This window comes from Entelurus aequoreus, linkage group LG06, assembly GCF_033978785.1.
Source record: "Entelurus aequoreus isolate RoL-2023_Sb linkage group LG06, RoL_Eaeq_v1.1, whole genome shotgun sequence".
In the NCBI taxonomy this organism is placed as follows: Eukaryota; Metazoa; Chordata; class Actinopteri; order Syngnathiformes; family Syngnathidae; genus Entelurus; species Entelurus aequoreus.
In genome coordinates this window covers 75294056-75312045 of record NC_084736.1, presented here as the reverse complement: position 1 = coordinate 75312045, position 17990 = coordinate 75294056, and the positions used below count along the sequence as shown (strand labels likewise).

Sequence of the window (17990 nt, the reverse complement as noted above, 5' to 3'; positions counted from 1 at the left end):
GGGGCAGAGCTTTAAGAGACATTTTAGCTTTTATATTTTATAAGATATATTTTTTGTAAGAACCACAATTAATAAATATATTTAAGTGAATAACTTATTGTTCAAATCTGTATATAAATATGTACATAAAGTGTTGTAATTATATTGTAAAATGGATGGATGGATGAATGGACGTTTAAAACAAAACTGTTATTATTAATTAGTAAGTATACATTTTTTGAGCCTTTTTAGAGAAAATCATATCATTGTAGTAAATTATGCAAATTACTCGATGATGTCATGGTGACCACGCCCACAGCCACGCCCCCACCGCCACAGGTATCTTGCCAGTTTATGGGAAACACTGACTTTAGTTTAAGCGGTGGCACTTTGTTGTTAAGGCGGCCGCCTTAACAACAATGAGCTGCGGGAAACCATGATAGAAAATAGCAAATTGTTCTTTGAGAGCAACAAGAAAAGCACAAAGTGTTTAATGCCTTTTTATTTTTTAACCACTAAAATTGTTCTTTGAGTGCAATAGGCAACATAGGTTTAATGTATTTTAAGATTTTCCATTAAGATAAAGCCAATATTGATATTTTTTTGTAGTTCCCTTGAAAAGTATCAATATACATTTTGGTACCGGTGCCAAATGATTGGTATGGGTTCAGGGGTTAAAATGCATGTCTGTTGGCAAGTCTGTTGGTCACTCCCCGCATGGGGGTGTCACTGATGTCATATTAATACAGATTTATTTTTCTAATATTTTCGCCATGACCAGTAGGGTCCCAAAGATCAGAACTGGTCGATCGCGATTGACGGGTTGGCGACCCCTGCGGTACGTGATAATGTCATTTCTAAGAAGTTCATTTAAATTAGTTTCACAGTCGAGTCAAGACAATGATAAGATTACTATGATATCTACAATTGGTGTGATAACGTGTGAGTCTGTGACTAATTATATTTGTGTACAATTATATAATAGATAAGTTAAATAATGTTTAATTAAATAAAACCCTACAACTAGCGGTGTAACGGTACACAAAAATTTCGGTACGGTACGTACCTCGGTTTAGAGGTCACGGTTCGGTTAATTTTCGGTACAGTAAGAAAATGACAAAATGTAAATTTTTGGGTTATTTATTTACCAAATTTGCAAAATTTTCCACCAAAAATATTTTTCTTAGTGGAATATTTGATGTGAAGTAATGGGAACCTTGGATAGGTCAATAATTCATAATAACATTGATTTTGATTCAATATTATGTTTTGAGCAATGACAGTTTGAAAGAAAAAAAAAACAGCTTTGTTTCATTAGTCAACATTGCAACTTTTTCTAAATTACATTTAACCTTTAAGCTTTTTTATTTCACTTTTGCTATGTTTTTGTTTATTTTAATAGTATTTTTAGAATGTGCCGTGGGCCTTTAAAACATTAGCTGTGGGCCGCAAATGGCCTCCGGGGCACACTTTTGACACCCCTGCTATAGATAATAAAAAATTAAATCTGATATATCTATGGATAAAAAGCAGAGCCTGGTGGAAACTCGTTCGGAACCGGAACCCCCGTACCAAAACGGTTCAATACAAATACACGTACCGTTACACCCCTACCTACAACAATGGTGTCTAAAATGATATATATTAGATCTTACATAAATTAGCTTTTTAACCTAGAACACAAAGAAAAAACGTGGTGTTTCATTCAGATATCTCAGCATATATTGATCTACACTAGCATCTTTAATGTATCGAAGTGACTGCCCTCTGTCTGTTCTTCACCTGTAAAAAGTTCAGACACCCCTTTCCTACAAGAACCTGCATGTATGCGAGATGATATGTCATCTAAGTGCCAGTTCTGTTGTGCTATATACCTTGACAAACTGCGTGATGATGCGCTGGGAAATATTACTGCTTCCATCCACGCTGAGCTGGTGTCTCATCAGGAATCCCATCCCTCTAATCCCGCTACAAGCAATGGGAATCTGGAAGAGGAATTCAATCACATGAAAAGGTCATATTTACAAGAATGACTCGTGTGCGTGTATTACAGTACAGGTAGCCAAGTCTTACTTTTTTTTTTCTTTTGAATTGTAGTTTTACTGCTTTTTTTACATCACGGCCAGGGGACTACAAATGAAAAATGTGACCCCTGCTGGCAAAATGAGTCGGAATATGCACAGGCTAATTTTGACCTACAGGAAAATAAGTGAAAAAAATTGATCTTGGTTGAAATTGAGATTTTCACAAAAATGAGTCCATAAAGCCACAATCTAGCGATCCCAATCATTGACATAGCAAGAAAACATCTTAAATCACCTTTATTTGAAGGTTTTGTACGAGGTATGTCTTCAGAAATTAGTCCTTTGTGTTAAAATTCCTTGAGAAAATCAAGTGTTTTCAACGCTCACTCGCGGCAATAAGGGGGAATCCCCCTAGCCATATTTGGTATCATTGTGACGCCAAGTTTACCTACTTTCTAAAAATGAGCATGGAATTCCCGATGACGCCATTCTGAACCAATATAATTCGAGTTTTTAAACCTGTCCCGACGTAAACAAATCCGGCTTGTTGCTAACCGGAACACCGGTCGCTGTGAGGCGTACCCTCATTGGTTGAATCACCCCGCGCGGTGCATTGTGGTATCATGGCAGCGCCCTGATGAAAAACAACACACAGTAATTCGAGCGGAATATTTGGTGAAAAAAGGTGATTTTCGAACATTTAATTATTATTTTTGTGGATAAGTTAGACTGTTTTACATTCCGTAATGGATTTAGAAGGTGGAGAGGGTACACAGGCGGTTGCAAGTGCGCTAAATTCACTGCAGTCGGCGAATCTTCTTAGTGCTGCTGGTCAGGAATATTACGGACAGCTGACCAGCTGACAAACTGACCAGTGAACAAAAAAACTGTGACATAACAGTGTTGAAATTTTTGTACATAACCGTTTTCAATAGAGTTGAATATATATTTTTCCTTTAGACATGGGATTTGACTTTAATTGTACCAATTTTGGTGTTGCTACAAGGACTCTTAGGGTATGGTTGCTATGGAGTTTTGTTTTGGCACATTCTGTTCTGGAACAGTAAACTTTAAGCTGTTTTTTCTCAAAACGGACCCTCAAACTTGGTCGACTTCAATCGGATGTAACTCGGTCATTTTCTGTCCGATTCCAACAAACCATATATCATTTTGAAGGTCTTTAGATGGAGAATGTGTAAATAACAATAACTCAGTTTTTAAAATTTCCTCATTGTGACTGATTTTGCCAGCACAGGTCACAAATAGCCTTCTGGCTAATTCTGGCTTTTTTGTGTTTAATGAAATTGCATAGTCCCCTTTGAAATAAACTACTCTTAATCTTAAAATAGTCAATGGTAATACTAAGTAAAACACACAAAAGGAGTGATGAGATTCTCAAAGTCAAACACACTTCTAAGATTCCCCCTCACCCTGTCAGCAGTGGCGTTGGTCAGAATGGTCTCCGTCACACTATCGCCGTATTCCTTCCCACACAACTTTGCAGGCGCACATTTGACAGCTATGGCCAAAGCCATGCTGCGACCGTGACGCACCATCCAGTCCACACCTGACATATCCGCTGAAAAAAGTAAAAGTCACAATAAATAAATGAGTAATATATACAGACTTATGCTTCAGGAAAAAAACATATACCGTATTTTTCGGACTATAAGTCGCAGTTTTTTTCATAGTGCGACTTATACTCAGGAGCGACTTATGTGTGAAATTATTAACACATTACCGTAAAATATCAAATAGTATTATTTAGCTCATTCACGTAAGAGACTAGACCAGGGGTCGGCAACCCGCGGCTCCGGAGCCGCATGCGGCTCCTTGACCACTCTGATGCGGCTCAGCTATATGCATGCCGACCCCCTCGATTTTCCCAGGAGACTTATGGATGTCAGTGTCTCTCATAGATTGCTCCCAGGGAAAAATAATCATATTAACACTCTAATTACTATATAAAGGGCGTGCCCTAACTGCACTGCAGTAATTGTCCTCTATAGCATTTACTTACAGCGTGTCAGTCCAGCCACATGTTGCATGTTGTTATTACTTACTCACACAGGAGACAGCAAAGCATACTTACTCATCAGCCACACAGCTTACACTGACGGTAGCCGTATCAAACAACTTCAACATTGTTACGTTACAAATATGCGCCACACTGTGAACCCACACCAAAAAAGAATGAAAAACACATTTCTGGAGAACATCCCACTGTAACACAACATAAACACAACACAACCATTACCCAGAATCCCATGCAGTCCTGACTCTTCCGGTCTACATTATACACCCCGCTACCACCAAATCCCCCCACACATCAACCCCCCCCCCCTCTTCGTGGTTGGTTGAGCGGAAGAGTTAGGGCTGCATGGGATTCTGGGTATTGGTACCGTCAGTGTAAGATGTGTGGCAGCTGAGTTAGTAGCCTTGCTGTCTCTTACGTGAGCAAGCTAAAGCTGCATTCCACTTGTGGTCGAGCAGGAACACTGCTTGGGCAGACTGTAGAGGGCGCCAAATGCAGGGCCATCACACTCTGAGATTCGGGAGTCTCCCGGGAAAAATGAGAGGGTTGGCAAGTGTGACGCATGCGACATTCATCCAAAACTCGCGGGCTGCACTAACATCAAATTTCCACATTATAGTGCGTGCCGGTGCGTGTGTCTGAGACCCCTGGTTAACATAGCACAAAGCATGTAAGCTTTGTATGCAGTGTTTTTCATTTTAAATTTTAAAAACATTTTTGTGGCTCCCATTACTTTCTTTAATTTGTGAAACTTGCCAAAATGGCTCTTTGAGTGGTAAAGGTTGCCGACCCCTGGACTAGACGTATAAGATTTCATGGGATTTAGCGATTAGGAGTGACAGATTGTTTGGTAAACGTATAGCATGTTCTAAATGTTATAGTTATTTGAATGACTCTTACCATAATATGTTACGTTAACATACCAGGCACGTTCTCAGTTGGTTATTTATGCCTCATATAACGTACACTTATTCAGCCTGTTGTTCACTATTCTTTATTTATTTTAAATTGCCTTTCAAATGTCTATTCTTGGTGTTGGCTTTTATCAAATAAATTTCCCCAAAAAATGCGACTTATACTCCAGTGCGACTTTTATATGTTTTTTTCCTTCTTTATTATGCATTTTCGGCCGCTGCGACTTATACTCCGGAGCGACTTACGGTATACTCCGAAAAATACGGTACTGTTAAACTAGATGAGTGAGAAGGTACTTTAGACCAGTGGTTCTCAACCTTTTTTCAGTGATGTACCCCCTGTGAATTTTTTAAAAATTCAAGCATTTTTGGTTGAAAAAAAGAGATAAAGAAGTAAAATACAGCACTATGTCATCAGTTTCTGATTTATTAAATTGTATAACAGTGCAAAATATTGCTCATTTGTTGTGGTCTTTCTTGAACTATTTGGAAAAATATATATATAAAAATAACTAAAAACTTGTTGAAAAATAAACAAGTGATTCAATTATAAATAAAGATTTCTACACATAGAAGTAATCATCAACTTAAAGTGCCCTCTTTGGGGATTGTAATAGAGATCCATCTGGATTCATGAACTTAATTCTAAACATTTCTTCACAAAAAAATAAATCTTTAACATCAATATTAATGGAACATGTCCACAAAAAATCTAGCTGTCAACACTGAATATTGCATTGTTGCATTTCTTTTCACAGTTCTTTTTGAGAGACATTTTAAAAAAATCTCACGTACCCCTTGGCATACCTTCAAGTACCCCCAGGGGTGCGCGTACCCCCATTTGAGAACCACTGCTTTAGACATACACAGGACAATAAATTGGTATTTAGCTACAAACCCAAGATGTGCTGAAGCAACACGCTCTTCAACTCTTCGTCTGACAGAAACGGGCTGAGTTCACCAACACAGCCTGCTGAAGCCATTCGAGTTGCATCCTATGTACACACACACACACACATACTGGTTATCATTTGGAATGGGGACCAATTTTTGATCATCACTTGTGGGGACCACCCTTTCTACAGGTTGTGGAGGCATAAAAAAATGTATGTAAAATGGCCACTGCCCAGTTAGCTCATACACGTCTTTAAATATCTGGATTGATGAAGCAATGTGCTGGTCATTCTTACTGGGGACCGTGGGGGAAAAAGACTTAATATGGTTCATGGGGACCGAATTTAAATAATTTTGCATAATTCACACAAATTTGTACGTGACTAATGAGTACCATAAAAAAATTTAAAAAAAAAAAAGTTCAAATGAAATATGACATGATCCTCAGAATATAGCAACTACAGCTGTCCTCTTATAGGAAGTTTCACCACTTAAATGTTAAAGCAAATCCTGCATCTTCTGTGACATTACTAAAAACTGCTATTTAGCAGTAATGAAGTTGTCTGTAACTCCAACTACCATATATAGAAGGATGGAACATTCTGAATGTGAATCATACTTTAAGGTAACAATGTTTTATAATCATGCTGTATGAAAATGCTTAAAAATCACTTAGGCATCTTCAGAATGGATCTGACTATCATTTAAAAAGGTTTCCCTTTAGGGGACCTGTTTTTTTGTCCCCATACCGTCAGAGGTCCCCTAAAGGTGACTGTGTAAACAGAGCGATGTCCTCATTAAGTAAGCATTGCCGGAACACACACACACACACACACACACACACACACACACACACACACACACACACACACACACACACACACACACACACACACACACACACACACACACACACACACACACACACACACACACACACACACACACACACACACACACACACACACACACACACACACACACACACACACACACACACACACACACACACAGACACACGCACACACACACAGATGGGCAGACATTATAAGAGACTATTGACTGACATGGAGCATACACTATCTCTGCTGCAAACCACATCCTCTCACATACTTCTGTTTATCCATGCCACAAAATACATAACTCAAATGTTCTCAGTTTTTTTGTTTTTTTTAACTGTATTGTGGAAATACAATTTACAGCCATGCCACCACAGATGTTATAAAAGTCTCACTTCCAGTTTTATGCTTCAAGTTCCAGTGGCATACCTCATCATGTCCCAGCATGCCTAGTAATGTGCTGATGATGTTCTTGCGGATGTTTGGGTCCACCTTTGATCCAGCCCCTTGAATGACGAACCGTAAAGCTTGTAGCATTGTCTCCCTATCAGAAGGCACAGTAACAGGCAACGAGACATGTAATTAACAAAACATACACAATTAGAGAAGCACAGTAACAGACGACCACAAGGTAATACACACGGGATACAAACAACTGCACTGTACTGTCTATTCTTATACAACTTTGATGATCAAATTACAGCATTTTGTAAACCACGCAGCTTTAAATAATTACAATAAAACATGCATAACAGAAATTCATGGCCGTACACGACCACAATGTATCCCAACAGACGAACATTCTCCAGTTATCGTTCTGATGTGTAATAATAATACATTTGATTTACAATGCACTATACATTTCCAGAGTTTCATACTTTGTTCTTATATGGATGTTTATTCCCCAAATAAATGTGCACCTTTCCAAATTGTATATTATAGCTGTAAAGCCTTATTTGTACCTTATTCATGAACTTAATCAAAAGACTAACCTGTAGGGGTGTAACGGTACGTGTATTTGTGTTGAACCGTTTTGGTACGGGGGTTCCGGTTCGGTTCGGAGGTGTACCGAACGAATTTCCACACGAACATATTAAGTAGCGTAACATTGTGTAAACAATGCACACTGAGGCACAACACACGGCATGCTAGCAGCTAACGGGCTACGATAGACTGACCATACGTCCTCTTTTCACCGGACATGTCCTCTTTTGCGGAGCTGTCAGGGCGGAGTTTCTTAAATGCCTCAAATGTCCGGCATTTTGAGTTAGGGTTGCGTGTATTTTCAATGTGCGTTCAGGGTTAAGAAGGGGTTAAAAACAAAAGAAAATTGTGCGCGCAGCAGCATTGGTGAGGGAGGGGCAGAGACAGAGAGAGCGAGAGAGTTATGATAAACGCGCATGCGTCGCCAGGCTCTGCTTTTTATCCATAGATTTATCACATTTAATTTTTCATTATCTATAGCAGGGGTGTCAAAAGTGTGCCCCGGAGGCCATTTGCAGCCCACAGCTAATGTTTTAAAGGCCCACGGCACATTCTAAAAATACTATTAAAATAAACAAAAACATAACAAAAGTGAAATAAAAAAGCTTAAAGGTTAAATGTAATTTAGAAAAAGTTGCAATGTTGACTAATAAAACAAATCGGTTTTTTTCTTTCAAACTGTCATTGCTCAAAACATAATATTGAATCAAAATCAATGTTATTATGAATTATTGACCTATCCAAGGTTCCGATTACTTCACATCAAATATTCCACTAAGAAAAATATTTTTGGTGGAAGATTTTGCAAATTTGGTAAATAAATAACCCAAAAATTTATATTTTGTTGTTTTCTTACTGTACCGAAAATGAACCGAACCGTGACCTCTAAACCGAGGTTTAGAGGTTTTTTAATCGAACCAAAATTTTTGTGTACCATTACACCCCTACTAACCTGCCTTACTTGTTGACAACAGAACATGTTATTTTAGTTGACTATTGCTCACAATTTTTTAATGACTGTTGAAACAAAATGTTAAAAATAAAAATGGCACTTTTTCTATAACTGAAATTGTAGTATTTGACTTATTTAGCACAAACAGTGTTTATTTTTAAAGAAAAAAAAGTAAAATAAGCATAATGTGTTCATTTGTTAAACAAGATGTGACCTGACACTAGTTTAAGAGAAGTACTGCTGCATATATCGGTAGATATGGGAATCGGCAATCGGAGTGCTGCCCGTATCGTCATATCGGTAAGAAAGCCAATATGAAGCGTTTTTATTAATACCGTATTTTTCGGAGTATAAGTCGCTCCAGAGTATAAGTCGCACTGGCCGAAAATGCATAATATAGAAGGAAAAAAACATATATAAGTCGCACTGGAGTATAAGTCGCATTTTTGGGGGAAATTTATTTGATAAAATCCAACACCAAGAATAGACATTTGAAAGGCAATTTAAAATAAATAAAGAATAGTGAACAACAGGCTGAATAAGTGTACGTTATATGACACATAAATAACCAACTGATAACGTGCCTGGTATGTTAACGTAACATATTATGGTAAGAGTCATTCAAATAACTATAACATATAGAACATGCTATACGTTTACCAAACAATCTGTCACTCTTAATCGCTAAATCCCATGAAATCTTATACGTCTAGTCTCTTACGTGAATGAGCTAAATAATATTATTTGATATTTTACGCTAATGTGTTAATAATTTTACACATATGTCGCTCCTGAGTATAAGTCGCACCCCCGGCCAAACTATGAAAAAAACTGCGACTTATAATCCGAAAAATACGGTAATATAAATGAGTGTTATTCACTGTTTAAATGGTCAAATATAATTTTCTTCCTTCAGAGTACTCATAATCTCATAATACTATCTCCCCATTTGTCTATTGACGACATTATGTCAGAATCAACAGGGGTTCCAGCTTGCCTTATCATTTTTTATGCCTTTGATAGAAGTCAATGGTATTTGTATCAATGTCAATTTGCTGAGTTTGTTCTACAATATTCTCATGCATTCCGATATGCAGGTATCTGATGATCATAGGTCTGCTCCACCTAGTGTCAGATTTTGAATTATAGTATACTCACCTGATCAAAACAACTCCATAGTTAGTCTAATGTAAAGGAAATTCAATTTTGAGATGTCAAAGGGATAAGCGGTAGAAAATGGATAGATGGAAGTAGTAAATACCGTATTTTTCGGACTATAAGTCGCAGTTTTTTTCATAGTTTGGCCGGGGGTGCGACTTGTCCTCAGGAGCGACTTATGTGTGAAATTATTAACACATTAGCGTAAAATATCAAATAATATTATTTAGCTCATTCACGTAAGAGACTAGACGTATAAGATTTCATGGGATTTAGCGATTAGGAGTGACAGATTGTTTGGTAAACGTATAGCATGTTCTATATGTTATAGTTATTTGAATGACTCTTACCATAATATGTTACGTTAACATACCAGGCACGTTCTCAGTTGGTTATTTATGCATCATATAACGTACACTTATTCAGCTTGTTGTTCATTATTCTTTATTTATTTTAAATTGCCTTTCAAATGTCTATTCTTGGTGTTGGGTTTTATCAAATAAATTTCCCCAAAAAATGCGACTTATACTCCAGTGCGACTTATATGTTTTTTTCCTTCTTTATTATGCATTTTCAGCCGGTGCGATTTATACTCCGGAGCGACTTATACTCCGAAAAATACGGTATACAAAATACATATATTTGAAAGCAAAGTTTTCTGCACTCAAAAAAATTCCACAGCAAAGGGGAACCTAACCAGTAGTCAAGCAGCAGACAGGCGTTCCTTAAACAACAAATTGCCATTGTTGTCTGTTGCAGGACTAAAAACCGCATTCCCAAGCCTACGTCCTTACAGAATGAGGTACCGCTGCCCCATTATATCACCATGGGATATAATATACCTTGTATAACACACCTTTCCAACAGCCAAATATCTTTTGGTTCAATTATTCCATTTTGGATCAATCAGTACTCTACAGCAGGTGTACACACCTCACTCCAGAGTCCTCTGCGTTGCGAATGGCAGCGAGTTGCTCTGTGAAGAGCGGGTCCACCTTTGTGTGGATGGAAACCAGTTGGCCCAGAGCTTCAGCAGCCCTTAACCTCACTGCACGACTTGAGTCCTGCAGAGCCTTAAGAAAGGTGGTCTGCAGCTGTGGCAAGAAAGGCTTCAGGGCAATACCGACCTGCAAGACAGAATACCAGGGGTTAGGGTAATGGTCTGTGATTATCTGATAGGGCGTTTCCAAGCAGGGGATCAAACAACAGACCTTTGCCAGCAGCAGGGTGAGAGTCTCTAGCAGCGCAGTCTTCACTGTCCAAGCAAAGCGGTCACCCAAAATACGAATAAGTGGACCAGTGATGTTGACCACAGAGGGCCTTAGGGCCTCAGGGGACGTCAGTTTGATGACCCCTCCTAATGCTTTGGCTGCTTCTTCTTTCTGCTCAGGACTACCAGTTAAGACCCCTTCTCTCAGGACAGGCAGTATGCAAGTAACACCCTGTAAACAAAAAAAGATCATCATTAACAGAGCAGCAGTTGATTGCTTTGGTTTTAAAACAGTTTACATTCATTTATCTATTGTACCAACAAAATAAAATGTCATTTCATTATACATTAAAAGTAGGGATGTCCGATAATATCGGACCGCCGATACTATCAGCCGATATATGCTTTGAAATGTAATATCGGAAATTATCAGTATCAGTTACGTAATTATTGGTATCGGTTTCAAAAATGTAAATTTGTGACTTTTTAAAACGCCGCTGTGTACACGGACGTAGGGAGAAGTACAGAGCGCCAATAAACCTTAAAGGCACTGCCTTCGCGTGCCGGCCCAATCACATAATATCTACGGCTTTTCACACACACAAGTGAATAAGGCATAATTGGTCAACAGCCATACAGGTCACACTGAGGGTGTCGTATAAACAACTTTAACACTGTTACAAATATGCGCCACACTGTAAACCCACAACAAACAAGAATGACAAACACATTTCGGGAGAACATCCGCACCGTAACACAACATAAACACAACAGAACAAATACCCAGAATTCTTGCAGGACTTACTCTTCCGGGACGCTACAATATACACCCCCCGCTAACTCCGCCCACCTCAACCTCCTCATAGTCTCTCTCAGGGAGAGCATGTCCCAAATTCCAAGCTGCTGTTTTGAGGCATGTTAAAAAATAATTGCACTTTGTGACTTCAATAATAAATATGGCAGTGCCATGTTGGCATTTTTTTCCATAACTTGAGTTGATTTATTTTGGAAAACCTTGTTACATTGTTTAATGCATCCAGCGGGGCATCACAACAAAATTAGGCATAATAATGTGTTAATTCCACGACTGTATATATCGGTATCGGTTGATATTGGAGTGGACAATATCGGAATATCGGATATCTGCAAAAAAGCCATTATCGGACATCTCTAGTCTAGTCTAGTTACACAGCATTAAAACATTAGTTAGCTTAAAAAAGCATCAACAATTATTTTTTATTTTAGATCAACAGTATGTAACCATTTGCACACGTACGAAAACTTTAATCTAAATTGAAATAGGCAGGTATGGAGCAAAGGAATGTCAACAAAATGCAATAGGTTCAAAAATCAGTCCATTCCTATTCTACCATAAAATCCTATTATCCTTATGTCTGTGGTGAGACTTAACATGCAGGCAATTGCTATTTTGGATTATGTCGACATCAGTCAGCCAGTCCAAGGGCATAAACATGTATTTGGTATCATACAGTACAGGGGTGTCCAAACTTTTTCCACTGAAGGCCACACACTGAAAAATCAAAGCAAGCGGGGGCCATTTTGATATTTTTTATTTTAAAAACCAATACAAAATTTGTTTAAAAAAATATACGTTGAGGCCTCCACTTAGGCTTGATCAAAGGGTTTTGGTCAAATAAATATAAAAAATGTGTCATTATCATGTGTCATCATTGGGACGGTATAGCTCGTTTGGTAGAGTGGCTGTGCCAGCAACTTGAGGGTTTCAGGTTCGATCCCCGCTTCTGCCCCATCCTTGGGCACGACACTTTACCCACCTGTTCCCAGTGCCACCCACACCGGTTTAAAAATGTAACTTAGATATTGGGTTTCACAATGTAAAGCGCTTTGAGTCACTAGAGAAAAGTGCCATATAAATATAGTTCACTTCACATTATTCAGTATTATTATTCAAGGTCAATATTAAGTTGTAGGCCCTTTTTGTCAAATAAAATCCTGTTTTCTTATGGAAAAAACACAAAGTATGCAATATTTTCACCCAATAAAAATTTTAAGTGGAATATTTTGGATGATATAATAATTGGAGCCTTAAACAGGTCAATAACTCATAACATTGATTTTAATTAATTATTATTTTTTGAGCAATGACACTCCAAAAAAAAAGTCCCACTAAAATGATTGGGGATCCAAAAAGGTCCTGCTCAGTAAAGTTAAAAAAAAATAAATCATACATTTTTTTTAACTTTTAACACAATTGTCTCAAGATCAACTTCAGATCTATCCGTCAATTATAATTTTTATTGTTGTTTATGTTTTTTGTTTGTTTGTTTTAGGCCCTTCTTTAAAAAATAAAAAAAATAAAAACTTAGTTTTTTAAATGGCAAACACAAAATATGCAACATTTCCCAAAATTCATAATAACATTGATTTTGATTAATTATAATTTTTTAAAGAAAGTTTGTGTTATTAGAGTAAACATTGTAACATTTTCTTGTTACATTTCACCTGTTTGCTCTTTTATACCCCTTTTTATGTTCTGATTTTTTTTAATCGTATTATTAGAATGTGCCGTGGGGCCGTTAAAAAATGACCTGCGGGCCGCAAATGGCCCCCGGGCCGCACTTTGGACACCCCTGATATAGTATAATGAGTTACCTTTTTGGGCAAACAGAAACCAGGCAGATGTTGACCCTTTACATCAGCAGCTACTGATCTGATGTCTCGATGAAGGTCGTCAATAAGAGCCAGCTGGCTGCTTGCGTCCAGTTTCTATTTGAAGAAAAACAAACAGTGGGTGTGTGGGTGTTGAACAACTTCCAGAAGGAGAATATTTGGAGAGCAAAATGAGCGTACCCTTGTGATGGAGTTGATTGTGTCCCAGCTCTGAGTCAGGATTTCAGTGTTGGGGTCATTGAGGAGGCGGATAAGGCCAGAGAGCAGGTTGCGGGTATGGGCACTATAGTCAAGGCGTGTGCGGGCGAAGTAGCCATTTAAGATAGTAGCGGCGGCCTGTCTGAGCCCAGGGTCAGTGTTTCGTGTGGCCTCCAATAAATCATCTATGATAATACGCTGGCCCATATCATCATCCACTGAGAGGATCACGGTTTGGCAGTTGCATAATTCCTAATGCAAAGTACATTTTTTATCAGAAAGGAACAAAAATAAACGGTACAGTCACACAAATAGATAGGAATGGCTTATGGAGGCCTAGTGTTACCTGAGGTTCATCTTCTGTTCCTAATTTTCCTTTAAGTGAGGAAAGAATGGCAGGTAAAATAACGCCCAGGTGGCGAGTCAGAGCATCACCAGCCACAGCTGACAGAAAGGCCAGCACACGTGTGTTCACAGGAGGAGCCGTTAACTGAGAGAAAATAATTTGCATCAGTTAGTCACTTAGAATAATAACGTTTAATAGTAGTAGTACTGTGGAACCTGTTTATAACTCTCTGACTTGGCCGACAAATTACGTAACCAAGCTAAAAACTATCCATTGCTTACACATTGACATAGACATAGCAGTGTTTCCCATAAACTGCCAAGATACCTGTGGTGGTGGGGGCGTGGCTATGGGCGTGGTCACCATTACATCATCGAGTAATTTGCATAATTTACTACAATTATATGATTTTCTCTAAAAGCTCAAAAAATGTATACTTACTAATTAATAATAACAGTTTTGTTCTAAACGTCCATCCATCCATCCATCCATTTTACAATATAATTACAACACTTTATGTACATATTTATATACAGATTTGAACAATAAGTTATTCACTGAAATATATTTATTAATTGTGGTTCTTACAAAAAATATATCTTATAAAATATAAAAGCTAAAATGTCTCTTAAAGCTCTGCCCCTTTAATTAGTGCATACTAAATAATTTAACTTTAGCCTACTACTACAACCATATTATTTACCAGCAACATAAAGTGAAACAGAGGCAGAGGTGTCCTGCCACAGTCAGTAACAAATAAACAGAAAACAGTAGTGGTGGTAGATAGACACAGAGCTTCATCAAACATCTGATCCACTGAACAAAGAGCTCCAAAAATCTTGAACTTTAGACTGCCATCAGTTTTACTCCCTACACTTAACCATGCGTTTCCTACTGCCTGCAGACTTTGCACCCTTTGTTATATACACATGTTGTGTTTCTAATATAAATACATTTAATAAAGTCAAATACAAATAAGGCAACAAGAGTAGTATCCTACACTTCTCTTTTGTAAAGTAAATCTGAACAGCCGATATGGGCATCTACATCAACTATATGATTTGCCTGAGAAGCTGAAGAGAACAAAAAATATATATATATATATATATATATTTTTTTTAATTTTTAATTTTTATATTTTTTTTAATTTGTGGCGGACGTAATTCTTGTGTGGGAAACACTGCATAGAAATATTTGTCCACATCAGACCTGGGCAAATTAAGGCCCGGGGGCCACATGCTGCCCGTTAAGCTTTTCAATCTGGCCCGCCGGACATTACGTTTTTGGAAATAAGTTTAAGTAAATAATGTTTTTAGATCTTTAAGAGCGAAACTGTAGCTGCCATTATGATGTGCAGTGATGTTTTCAAATTACCGTAAGTCTTAAACTATACAAACTATTCCAATGGTTGGAATCTGCGCTTTTGCATGATATACTAGTTACTATGGTCATCTAAGTCACAGCAGCTCAGACGAGGCACCGAGCAGTGTGGGTGGGGAGCGTTTCCACAGAGTGCTTCCAGATCGGCCAGCCTGAAATGTGGGTGTCAGGGACAGACACGGAAGGAGATTTTTACAACAAAGTTCTAAAGCTTAGTGATATATCAGATAAATCAGATTGTAGGTGTTTTTTTTTTTTTTACCCTTCGTGTTCATATTTCACTGTTTGTTGCATTTTTGTATGCTTGTAAGATATGTCGATCGAGGAGTGTGATGATCATTGTTGTCAATATTCAGTGTTTTATCGTTCATAGTTAATATTGTAAACCCCACATTCTTTATTTTCATGTACATTCTGGGTGTCTCATTCAGTAAAAAAAGTTAAAATTCCATAAAATTCAATTTTTTAAGGCGGTCTGTCATAACATTTTTAGCATTCAATCAGACATTATTGTGAGGTTTTGTATTAGTGTTTCTAAAAATCAGATATACCGGCCCCCAGACACGTTTTTTTCTCTAAATTTGGCCCCTGAGTCAAAATAATTGCCCAGGACACATGGTTTTCCTCAAATAGTGTATTATTTATTATTTAGTTTCTATGTATTCTTCTGCTTTCATAATATATTTATACTCTAAATAGAGCTGTTGTGAAAATGTTGCTGTAAGTCTTCTTTCGTACATGCACACATCTTTTATCTGGTGAAAAAAGGGAAATAAATTAACGGCTGCAATTTTTTAGTTGTTGTGGTGAAATCCAAGTCACAGGAAGTCACTGCGTGCAAGTTTTAATGTTGTGTAACTAAATAGCAGTTGTGTTATCTACTCATGCTGCTTAATGATAATAAGAAAGTGAATAATACTACAAAAGATGAAAGATGTCGACATAAATGGAGCGATTATTAGAAACAACCCCTCTGGCTTTGACATGTTGTGCCGAAAAAAAGCAGTTGACCAGGTCAGGGCTGTCGTTATTTCGCTGAAATTATTTCCCAGGACATTTTGTGCCGCTACAGAGACAATTTATCACATCATACACTAATACTGTACATTCTCCTGTTCCCTCATTCTTTGGGAGTTTTCCTTTCTACAGTTATAATGTAATGACATTTGATGCGCATTCTCTTGCAATCTATAATTGATATGTAATAGTAAGATACAAATACTTCGTAGATTACAGGGTAGCACTTCACTGGCATGACAAACTGGAGTTACAATGTTTAATTTGAGGAATTTCCAAGTCATCTTTCTCTTCTCTGTTACTTTTTATTCCTGCACTTCCTCTAAAACATTTATATATATTTTTTTTAAATCCCTGAAAAACTAATTCCTTTGTTTTTATCTTAGTTTACTGCATAACTCAATTTACTTTGACAAATGCACACGCCAGATGTGTAAACATAAAAACACACTTAGAACACAGCTTGTTTACATATTTCACCGGAAAGGCAAAGTGTTACCAATTGAAAGATGAGTATCAGGTTCCACGGTATTAACCATATTATTATTAACCAACAACAACAAGATATATGAACCTTTGGCACCAAATAGGGCAGCACAGATCGACTTTTCACTGCCATGACTTGCTTGAGTCCATCCAAGGCAAACTCTGCTGTCTCCTCGTCATCCTGGTTAAAGAGATTTAGCACAATGTGAGTAAATTGTCTCAGTTACAGTACAGTACGTGCTGGTTAGAATGTTGACATGATTAACTCACCAGCTGTCTGAGGAGAGTAGGCAGGATGTCATCCAGTGCCTGGTGACCAATGGTAACATGGAGCTGCTCAAATGTTTTGGCTGCATCCTGTCGTACTTCTTCCAGAGGGTCACACAGAGCTTTCCGCACTGTGGGAACCAGAGACTCAGAGAAAACCAGCACCTATGATACAAAAACATGTGATCAGCCAGATTTTCCAGTTTTATATTGATACTTGATATTGAACATTTTACTTCTTTAAAACCTCTAAAGGCCTTAGAGGCCACATGCGTGGACAGCACCTTTTAGCTCTTATTTCCAAAATTGTGTACACTACTGGAATTGGGGTCTTATGCCGGCATATGAACACATACTGCCATCTGGTGGTGTCAGAAGAGTATAACATACAATGGAATTTGGAAAAAAAAGTGTAAAAATAAGAATTAGCATGTCACTACACATGAAGTACACGTTTGTGTACTTATGGGTACATAATATCAAAAGATTATTTTTAGTTTTTATTCTAATTAGGGTCCAAGAAGCCCAAATAGCAAAGAGAAATAAAAAAAAGCATGTAAACAAACAGCTTGGGCCTTAAGAGGTTAGTTTGCGTTTCAGCTCTTTGTTTTGGCCTTTTTCCATTGCTGTAATAAGGTTTCGCGATATAGACGAT

The 17990-nt window shown here is 37.7% G+C and overlaps 1 protein-coding gene across 1 annotated transcript in view; it reads right to left on the bottom strand.

Annotated features, from left to right (window-relative positions):
* The window catches only part of gcn1 (GCN1 activator of EIF2AK4), a 59955-nt gene that overhangs the window by 2443 nt on the left and 39522 nt on the right, over positions 1 to 17990 (bottom strand). Inside the window, exons 45-55 of the mRNA XM_062051530.1 lie at positions 17339 to 17500; positions 17157 to 17249; positions 14186 to 14329; positions 13822 to 14091; positions 13624 to 13737; positions 10991 to 11221; positions 10713 to 10906; positions 7115 to 7229; positions 5851 to 5947; positions 3434 to 3582; positions 1854 to 1964 (exon numbers count right to left, since the gene is read on the bottom strand). Coding sequence (XP_061907514.1) covers positions 1854 to 1964; positions 3434 to 3582; positions 5851 to 5947; positions 7115 to 7229; positions 10713 to 10906; positions 10991 to 11221; positions 13624 to 13737; positions 13822 to 14091; positions 14186 to 14329; positions 17157 to 17249; positions 17339 to 17500 — 1680 coding nt within the window. The remainder of the gene's footprint in view (positions 1 to 1853; positions 1965 to 3433; positions 3583 to 5850; positions 5948 to 7114; positions 7230 to 10712; positions 10907 to 10990; positions 11222 to 13623; positions 13738 to 13821; positions 14092 to 14185; positions 14330 to 17156; positions 17250 to 17338; positions 17501 to 17990) is intronic.